The sequence below is a fragment of the Lipotes vexillifer genome, unplaced genomic scaffold (genome assembly GCF_000442215.2).
Source record: "Lipotes vexillifer unplaced genomic scaffold, Lipotes_vexillifer_v1.1 scaffold611, whole genome shotgun sequence".
Taxonomy (NCBI): domain Eukaryota; kingdom Metazoa; phylum Chordata; class Mammalia; order Artiodactyla; family Lipotidae; genus Lipotes; species Lipotes vexillifer.
The window spans coordinates 861,067-870,845 of record NW_006785619.1 but is presented as its reverse complement, the minus strand read 5'-3'; the positions used below and the strand labels follow the sequence as shown (position 1 = coordinate 870,845).

At 53.3% G+C, this 9,779-nt stretch overlaps 2 protein-coding genes across 2 annotated transcripts in view; both read right to left on the bottom strand.

Annotated features, from left to right (window-relative positions):
* POLR2A (RNA polymerase II subunit A) overlaps nucleotides 1-3,597 on the bottom strand; it is a 20,248-nt gene extending 16,651 nt beyond the window's left edge. The window contains exon 1 of the mRNA XM_007457771.1: nucleotides 3,115-3,597. Coding sequence (XP_007457833.1) covers nucleotides 3,115-3,207 — 93 coding nt within the window. The 5' untranslated portion in view covers nucleotides 3,208-3,597. The remainder of the gene's footprint in view (nucleotides 1-3,114) is intronic.
* Nucleotides 3,598-4,960: 1,363 nt separating this feature from the next.
* On the bottom strand, nucleotides 4,961-6,616 carry SLC35G6 (solute carrier family 35 member G6). Its single transcript, XM_007457770.1, is given in 3 exon segments — nucleotides 4,961-5,913; nucleotides 5,915-6,021; nucleotides 6,504-6,616. Coding segments are annotated over 3 exon segments (1,002 nt in total). The 5' UTR covers nucleotides 6,507-6,616; the 3' UTR covers nucleotides 4,961-5,021.
* Nucleotides 6,617-9,779: the final 3,163 nt, after the last annotated feature.

Here is a 9,779-nt window from a genome sequence, read left to right as displayed (position 1 = left end):
TCAGCAGGATGGCTTACAAAGAGTTTTATGATGTTTCCACCTTCCTTTCCTCCTCCACATCAGTAGCTCAGTCCCCAGCAGCCCCCCTATCACCCAGCATATGTGCTCCACTACTTGGGGTCTTTGTACATGGGGTCTTTGTATCTCTGCTTGGGATGCCCTCCCCACAAGACAAACTGCTATCTGAAGACTCAGCTCAGGCACTGCTTCTTCCAAGAAGCCTTTCCACAGCCTCACTAGCCAGACTGGTGAGCCCCACTCTGTGCTTCCATAATCCTTCCATCACTGCAAATCTCATAATGCAATGAAATGACCCACTGGGGTTTGTCTTCCCCATAGATTATAAGCATCTCTCAGGCAGGTAGCATTCCCCTATTACCCTGGACCCGATGGCTCTCAATAATTGTTTGTTAAACTGAACTAAACTGCCTTAGGACCCTCCACTGCAGGGAAGTGCCCTCGAAGACCTCGATAAAAAGAAAAAAAAAGAACTTGAAAAGAGATAGAAGGTTGTTCCCTTACAGTCAAACCAATAATCGTCTCATAATGGATCTAATTAGTCACTGCTGGGTAAAAACCAAAATGGTCTACTGGTGCAAGGCTAAGAGGTTCTGAACTTCCACCACGCTCGTCAAGATGACCTGATGAAATCTCAGGGAGACAGGCCTGCGGTGACTAAATTCACAAAGCTGGAACCCCATCAGCTGCATCGTGTCTGATAAGAAGGACAAAGAGGGGGTTTGCTCACCCTGAATGAAACACGCAAGAGCAGGCGCAGACCTGAATCTGGCAGCCAGAAGAGTCACTAGAGAGAGGCCTAAGGAGAACAACACTCAAAGCATTTCACTTCCCTCTGCTCCAAGTCCATCCTCACCAAGCCAGCCACCTTCTAAGGACTCCCTCTGCTTCCGGGCACTGAGACTGGACCAGGGGCTGAATTATACACAAACTACTTTAGCCCCCAATCCTTCATCCAAACACTGGCTCTCACTGCCCACGTGATAACAAGTTAGACACCCAAGGTCCCCCGTCCTCAACATTTATGCTCCAACCACATGAGATTCCTCAAAATTCCTTTTCTTCCCATGCCCGCCTTTCCAGCAAACTTCTATTCATTTTTTAGGACCCAGTTCAAATGTCACCTCTTTATAAAGTATTCTCTAACTCTTCTTGGCCTTATCCACACCCCAGCACCACTCTTATCTCTTGCTCTACACTGATTTTTGCCCAATATTTAGCAACTGCTAAAAACCCAGCTTCACAAAGATATGACGTCATCAAAAGGGCTCTGGCGCCACCTAATGCTGAAATGGAACTGCCCAACCTAGTAGTTCCCAGGGCATCAGGCAAACGCAGCTGTGCTTCCGTGCTTCTCTTAAAAATTTAAAATCTCTCACTGGGCCCCTGTGAGTTTGCTGCAGTGCCTCAGCAGTTTGGGCACAGGGGATCAGGGGGTTTAACCTACTGGGAAGGTCTTGTTCTATTGTAATAAACCCTGAGTTATTCAATAGAATCCTTACTAATAAATAATTAGGTGATTTATAATTTCACACAATGTTGAAATAAAAATCCTTCTACATGTATCTTTATGTACCTGTACAATTATTTTGTTCATTCATTTATTCAAGTAACTTTTATTACATGCGTATTATGTGCCAGGCATTATTTGAGATGCTGGAAAAAGAAGTGAATACAAAGTCACTCGTGATATTTACATTCTACTGAGGAAACAAGAAAGAGAAAAACTAATCCTTTCAGGTACTGACCAGCTATGAAGTAAAATCAAGACTTGGGTTAGAGAAGGTTAAGGGTTTCTGCCCCTGGTATCAGCCCCCAAAAGCCTTCTGCATTTTTCAAGTGTTTTACAGTTTTGTTTTTTAGATTTCAACCTCAACCCCATCTGGAATTTATTCGGTGTGGTCTGAGTTCGGGAGGTTCTAACTCCTGACACAACTTTCGTACAGCTGAGCCTCCTCCTCTAGCAAACTTGTCTCCATCCACAAACAGAGCCATTCAATTCCATCCTCTCCAGCCCACTGGCTTCCTCCACTTTGCTCCACAAAGGGGTCCAAAGGGCCAACAGCTCTCCCGCCTCCCTCATCTTTCCTGCTTCCATTCTCAGTTCTCCTCCCCAGTCGGTTCTTCACAGGACCATCAAAGCAGTAATTTTTTTTAAATGTAAACTTGGTATCACTCTCCTGCTTATAATTCTCCAATGACTTCCTACTGAAAATAGAATGAAATCCAATGAATTCCTTACCATGATTTATAATATCCCACCTGGACTCTGCCCCACCTCATGCTTCTCCAAGAATGGTTTAATACTCTCCTTCCCACCCACTACACCCAGCCACCCTGGCCACCTTACAGCCCCCGAGGCACACCAAGTTATTCCCTCGTTCAGGCACTTTGCACTTGCTCTTTCCTCCGCCTGAAAAGCTACTGACCTAGAATCTATGGCCTATGACACTCGAGTAATGTCACCTCCTGAAACAGGCCTTCCCATACCCTGACATCACCCAATCTAAAGCAGCCTCACCTCGGTCACTCTCCATCGCATTACACCATCTCACTTTATGCAAGGCACTTGCCCTTAACTGAATTATCTTGTTCATTCATTTATTCGTGTTTATTGTCTGTCTCCCCTGCCCCTTCCCAAAGAAAGTGCTCTAGAAGGCAGGGTCTTTGTCTTTTTCAGCTCTGCATCCCCACCGTCTGTCACGTCTATAACGTAGCAGGTGCTCAATTAATAACTGTAGAGGGGGAGGGGAAAAAATCTGGGGCTCGGCTTCTCACCCAAAGGATTGGTGTTATATCTCTTAACGTCGGTATCTGCGGTGTGGAGTCAATCAACCTTCTCGCCCTCCTTCTCACCCTCCAGCCCCTCCTGCGGCCCGGCCCCTAGCTCGGACACAGAGCTAAGCTTGCTCACCCCCTAGGAAAATTTAATTCTCGTTGGCCGCGAAGCTGGACTCTGCACTGCCTTGGCGCCGCTGACCCATCCTCCCCGACTGTCCTCCTTTGGGCAGGGAAAAGCGCCAAGTTTCCGCGGCGGCCGTCAAGCCCCGCCCGCCACGCGGGCGGGAGGAGGAGTGAGAGGGCAGAGCCGCTTACCAGTTCATCCGGACTGAGGACTCCGAACTGCACTCTCTTGATGGTGCGCAGCGGGCATGCGCTGTCCCCGGAGGGGGGGCCACCCCCATGCATCGCGGAGGCAGGCGCGCTGCGCAGGCGCAAACCTCACTACAAAAAGCCTGCGCCGCCTGCACCTAGGCGTTCAGACCCTGTCGGGGCGGCCGCCGGGAAGGACCTCCCCGAGTTGGGAGGAAAAAGCCGGAGGAGGAAAAGGTGGGGGAGGAAAGGAGGCGGGGAAACGAAAAGGAGCGAAAGGAGCTCTCCTCCGCCTTTCCGGAGATTTTTCGTCTCCCAAAAAGAAAATAAAAAGAGGAAGGGAAAGGAAAAGGTTCTGGGGGAGGAAGAAGAAAAAGGGTAACGAATAAATAAGTAACCGGGCTCCTGAACGGCAGAGGTTACGGCAGTTTGTCTCTCCCCCTTCCGGGAGCCACCTTCTTCTCCAACCGTCCCGGCCGCGCTCTCGGCGCTTCTGAGGAGCGAATTGGCCGGATGACGCCCTTTATAGATTCGCCCTGGTATCCCCCGCCCCTTCCTTTCCCGCCCTCCCTTGCGCTACGGGGTCGACTGCGCCGGCGTGCACGGGGCGCGCGCTCGCGTCGTTGTTCCTCCCTCCCCGACTCCCTGGCTGGGTCACCTTTTGAAATGACGAGCTGGAAGGGAATTTTTTTTTATCCCGCCGCCTCCCCTCGCTACTACCTCCCGCCCTGAGGTTTAAGGTTTGAAGATTCGAGGGTAAATATAGGCCGCTTTTATTCTAGTTTGGCGTGTGGTTTCATCTTCAGCCAAAGTTTCTCATTAATATCACCCCCCCCACGCTGGAAAATGGTCTGTTCTGAGGTTCGGTAATGAAGGAGGCGGGGCCGGTCGGATCCTCCCAAGTGGGTTCCCGAAGAGGGGGAGTACTGGGGCCGTCCTTGGTCATGAATATGCAGTAATCGCGCTGAATATGCAAGAAAGGATCAACATGGCGAGGCCAATTGCTTGTCCGGAAGTAGCTGATATCTGTCGAGCGGCCTCCTGGGAGGGGTGGGCATCTCCTAGCCTCTAATGGGACGCTGTACGGAGCTCTCGTTCGGATCCTCGACCTGAGCCGCTCGAAGAGGTCTCAGCTCAGAGGCCTTCTCCGGAAGGACGCTGGCCACTGTCCGGGAGAGATCACGGGACTGCGACAATCCAGGAAAAGCAGATTAGCCATTGGATGGGACACAAAAATCCTGGGGGACTCAGGGTCAATGCCTCTGAACATTAGGAAATCCTACCCCTTCTAGAATATTTCAAAAATGGGGCGGGTGGTGATGGTGGTGGTGGTGCGGGGATCCCAAGGGATTCTCCAATAAGAGCAGGGGGTAGGACTTCCACTGTCCTTCCAAAGCAGAGATGACACCAACTGCACAGCCACATTCAGAGTGATCCTTGTTTGATGTCAATATCACGTCACCACCCCAAGGTGGGGAGGCATAACCACGAGGAAGGGAAACCATCGCTCAGAGAAAAAAAAACACACTCCCTTCCCCCACCGCAGCTGCTTGCTCTGTTTGCCTGAAAGCTCCAGACACTCCAGCCCCAAGGCTTTTCTCTCTGCCGCTGAGGGAAAAATCCTCCCGGTGGCTCATGGCCTGCCTGCCTCAGCCACTTTGATCTGCTCCTCAGACCTCCCTTCAAGCCCCAGCCTAGACTCCTGCTCTCCAGGCTTGTTCCAGGTCTTCCAGGCAGTCTTCTAGACAATCCCTCTCCACTGAGTCCCCAATTCACCCTTGACTCCAAGGGGGTGTCACTCTCCCACACTAGTTCTTTTACAGTCACTTGTTTTCCCATGTTTGTATTCCAGTTTTTCCTTCTATTTACCCAGTCCCTGCCACCCCACCCCCAGGCTCTCAAGTTCGATCTCACTCCACCTGCCCTTCCCTCTCACAGCTGAGGTTCTGGGTGGTGATGATGGCAATGCTGCCCAACACGACCTCTGCCCCCATGATGTCAGAAGGTGCCACGGTCTCATAGAGCACATAATACTGCAGCATCAGAGCCACCACCACCTCAGAGTGCAGGACGGCACACACCAGGGCAGGGTGGGCCTTGGTGACCGCATAACTGACACACACAAAGGAGACCAGGGTGAGGATCCCCACTGCCCCCACACAGCTCCAACTCAGAGGATCGTTAGGCAACACGGGGGTCTGCAGCAGAAAGAGGCCTGGCATGGAGCCCACCAGCCCCACCAAGCCAAACAGGAAGGCCACTGTCAGTAGGCAGGAGGGGAAGTCCAGGGAGCGGTACACCAGGAGGCCCAGCGACAGTGCCAGGCCACCCAGGAAAGTGAGCACATAGCCCAGGGCAGTGTAGAGGCCTGTGGTCCCCTCCTGCAGTGTCCCTAGTCCAGGTCCCACAATGATGATGAGTCCCAGGGTGCTGCCCAACAAGCCACACCAGTCATAGCCACTGAGACGCTGGCTCTCGAGGCAGAGGGCAAGGAGAGCAGAGCAGACAGTGGAAGAACCTTTGTGGACGGTGGCAGCATTGCCAGCGGGCACCACCTGAACCGCACTGTAGGCGCATCCGATGCTGAGGACGTTGAACAGGGCGTGGAGGCAGGCCCGGCCCCGGACATCGGGAGGTCCCAAGAGGGGGTCACCACGCAGTTTCAGCAGCAGGGCAATAGGGAGGTGGAAGAGGCATCGACAGATGAGCAGCTCCAGTGAGGGTAAGTGGGAAGCCTGGTAAGCCATACGGGAAAAGCGGCCCACGAAGCCAGCGGGCAGGCCCCCACCCAGCAGGGCCACGAGTGACATCAGAGGGCCGGCAGCGATGGTGCGAGGGGAGGCTGGACGGAGTGGAGGGCGGTGATGGCTGGGTGAGGTCAGGCAGGTTGAAGTAGGGGTGACAGCCAGCCTGTTAGGGAGAAAGGAGCACGGGCATTAGGGCAGCCATAGTCCAGGGGACCGGGGGTAGGGCGAATGCCAGGCTGGGTTCTGGGACCCTGTAGGGCAATAGAAGGGCAGGCTGTCTTGCCGAGGAACTCTTGGGAGCTAGAAAGGGCCTGAAAAGATGGATGAGGTGGTGCAGTGTGGGCCTGGAGCCTCTAAAGCAGGAATCAGGGCGTGAGCAGTCCTGGAGCATCGTGTTTCTCCGGGTAAGTTGTTCCCGGGAGAAGAAGAGGACCCAGGGATGCTCTGTTGGTTTGAGGAAGGGGAGGCGGCCTCAGATGCTGTGTATCTGTGTGATGTCACAGGTTCCAGGGACATCTGGGAACACCATTATGAATTTTGCTTGTGGGTGTCTAGGAAAGCTGGGAAGTTTTAGAGAAGGAAGGGGAAGGGAGCAGCCAGGCGCTACAGGGAAGGGGGCTGTGTGCCCCTGTGTCCCACACTCACCATCTTTCCCTTGGACTTCCTCTTCTCCTCTTGGCTCAGGGGCCCTGGGCCCTTCAGAGCTCCAGCCACTGTGAGCTGGTTGGAGGGGTGGTGGAATTCTTCCCTGGAACCTCCCTGAGGTGGGGGTGGGCCGATTTTCTCATTGTTTCCAACTCTGCTTGCTTTACATTTTTGTGACTCCAAAGTCTGTCTGATTCTTTTTTTCCTCTTTTCAACTACCTCTGTGATGAGATATCTTTGGTTTTTAGTTAATTTGTTTATTTATGTCTTGCCCGATTTCAGAAAGGTTTTATGGAAAGGACCTCTGAGGGCCAGCTCCTCTTTCTCCTGAGTTTTGAATTTTTGAACACCTGGGAGGAGTCTCTGGGACTGTCCCTCTGGAGTTTCAGGAATGTGTTTCTCCTCTGTGTGCTTCCACCTGGTGGTGTTGGTGCTGTCCCAGGAGGTCCACACCAAGTCCTCTGCATTTACGCAGAGTATATACATGTGGATATTTCTGCCGGTGGGAACAAAATAGCAAGCTGCGTGTTCATCTGCGCTGGTAGCCATTTACGTGTACCTGTTCTGTAGGGCTGGGGCGTTCCCAGCTCGCGGCCTGGGGGTGGGGGGGGGGGTCCCTGCGCATTTCTGGAGAGGGAGAGTGTGTGTGTGTGTGTTTCTCCAGGGCTGCCCCTTTGAGTGTGTTGAGACTGGGTCTGCGGGTCCCATTGGGCCTGATCGTGAGCCTGCCACGTTGTGTGTCTGCGGAGAGGGTGTGCGTGCTCTGGGCGGTGTGCACCACTGAGTGAAGGGCGTGCAGGGGGCGGGGGGGTGAACCCCTTCCCAGGGAGTGGGTGGTCGTGCGGCCCCGCGCCGCTGCTGCTGCAGCCAGGCCCGCGCCTAGCTCGGTGCCCACCCGTCCGGCCGCCCTGCGTGGCGCCGTTCCCTTCCTGGGATCGGTCCTGTCGCAGGCCGTCGGGCGCACTCGCCCAGAGCCCGAGCCCGGAGCCTGGTGTCTGTGTTTTTTTTTAAAGGAGAGTGATTAAAAATATTTTTTAAGGCATAGCTTTTAAATAATTGAAAAACATTTAGTTTAAGAAGGCTTTTTTGATAGCTTTTTAAAAATGCTTCCATTTTTTCCCTTAATGTCTTAAAAATATAAAAGGTATGAAATGTTCCCTTTTAACACATAGGTACAATTTCAGTTTCTCTTTGGACGTTGGGCATAAGGCCTCACTGCCATTCACTCTGTCATCATAGCAAGAAGAATCTGGGCCCCAGTGAGCCGGTGGGATCTGATGTATCAGTTTGAGAAGCTGAGTTTTATCATTAAAATTAAGTTGAAAACATTGAAAACAAAAAACACCAAAACCCTTCCTAGGAATATAATTCTCAGTGGTTTTTATGCACTTATACCTATGAAGCTACTTGAGTAAGGCAAGCTTTTCAGATTTTATACAGTAAATATGGGGATACTGATTTTTATGTTTTAACATGTCAATAAATTGAATCAAGCAGTCCTAATGACGAATTTGTAAAATAAAATTAATGAATGAATGCAGTTACTCTGGTTGAATTTTGGCAAGTCACTCCTGCTGTCTGGGCCCTGCTGGACCAGTGAGGATCACCTCTTCAGATCTTTCCAGCTCTGACATGTTGTACACTATCAAAGCCAGAGGCAGCTTTAAGACATGGTGTCCCAGAAAGCCAGCTAGTCCTTGCCAGGCAGGGGGGTGGGGGGAGGGGTGGGCCGCCGAGTGCCCTAGAGTTGGGGTGTGCGGGGTGCGCAGGGCGAGCAGGCGACCCGGAGCCGCCGCGCCGTCGGGGCAGGGTTGTGGCTGTGAGTCCTGGAGCTTGTGTGTCTCCTGCTGTGTTGTGGGGCAAGGTAAACCTCTCCTGGTCACCACTGTTGGCTGGTGCGGCAGCCAGGGGTCCTGCAGGGCTCTCCCGGGCTATGGGGACAGAAAGCCAGACGGAGAGGCTGTCCAGTGTTGTGGGGCAGCATTACAAGATGTGGCCCCGTGGCTTTGGGTGACAGGTCCGCATTTGAAGCCGGGCACAGTACCGGCAGAGTTTGTTAGGTGTGGGGTTTTATGTTTTACACCGGCGTGTGTTTTCTTGCACGTATGTGTCTGGCACTGCACATATGAACTATTTGGGAACTGTTGTTTTCTGCGTAGCTGGCGAGGGGTAAGTGCTGTGGAGGGCGCCGGAGTGCAGGGTGTTGTGTGCCCAGCTGGAGGGGGCAGTTGTGTACCCTTGAGTCTGAGTGGGAGGGTGTCGGGTCCGGTCCCGTTCATGCAGCCCTGCTGAGGTGTGGTCCAGTCTCGGAGAGGATGGCCCGCTGGAGGGGTTCTTGGGTCCATGTGACAGTCAGGTGGCACGGGGGAGGGAGGGCACGGGGGGTGCATGTCTAGAACTCAGGTCCCGCGGGTCCTTTAGGAAGTGAGAAGCCCCAGGGTGTGTCTCAGGTACCCATAGGGCGGCTGGCACCAGTGTGAGGTGCCCTGGGTGGAACATGCAGGTTGTGTTTATGGGATGGGGGCAGCCGAGCGAGGGGAAGGTTGTGTGTTTGCGACATTCCCTACGGGATTCTTTTGTGACGTCGTTTGTGGGAGCCCATCTGTGCTGTTGGGCTGGGAAGCGAGCTGGTCAGAAAACACTTGTGGGGAGGGCGATGGCGTGACAAGGGCCGTGTGGGCCTCGGACTCCAGAGATCAGCCGCGAGCTGTGTGTGCGTGCCTGCCTCTGCGTGTTGGAGTGGCCGTGTGGGGCTGCTGTGGGGATATGTTATGAAGAAGGCGGGGAGATAAATATGGGGCAGAGCAAGGGCAGCAGGCGGGAGGCCTGGGTGTTGTCGGGCAGCCCAGCTAGTCTGTGCAGGGTCTGTGTGCTAGCCCCTCGCCGGCCCGCCCAGCGCGTCAGGGTCACCGGGTGGAGAGGCCTGGCGGCTGCGAGGAAACTCAACTTGGACAGAGCAGCTCCTTGGCCATGTTTATGTAAAGGCCGGGTGTGACTCTTGTCACTGAAATGGAAAAAAGAAACGTGAAGTTTTCAGTCTCCTCCTGCTTCAACCCTCGCTCTGCCCCCTTGCAGGGATCTCTGCTATTCTGTCTCTTCTGTGATGCACACTGGGCCCCTCCTGTGACCGTGGAAGGGTCTGGGAATGGAATTTGCTCACTAAGCAGATTCCTCAGAACAGGTTTTCCTCACCTTTGGGGCCCAGGCCCTTCTGTAGATGTGTGTGTGTGTGTGTGTGTGTGTGTGTGTGTGTGTGTGTGTGTGTGTGTGTGTGTT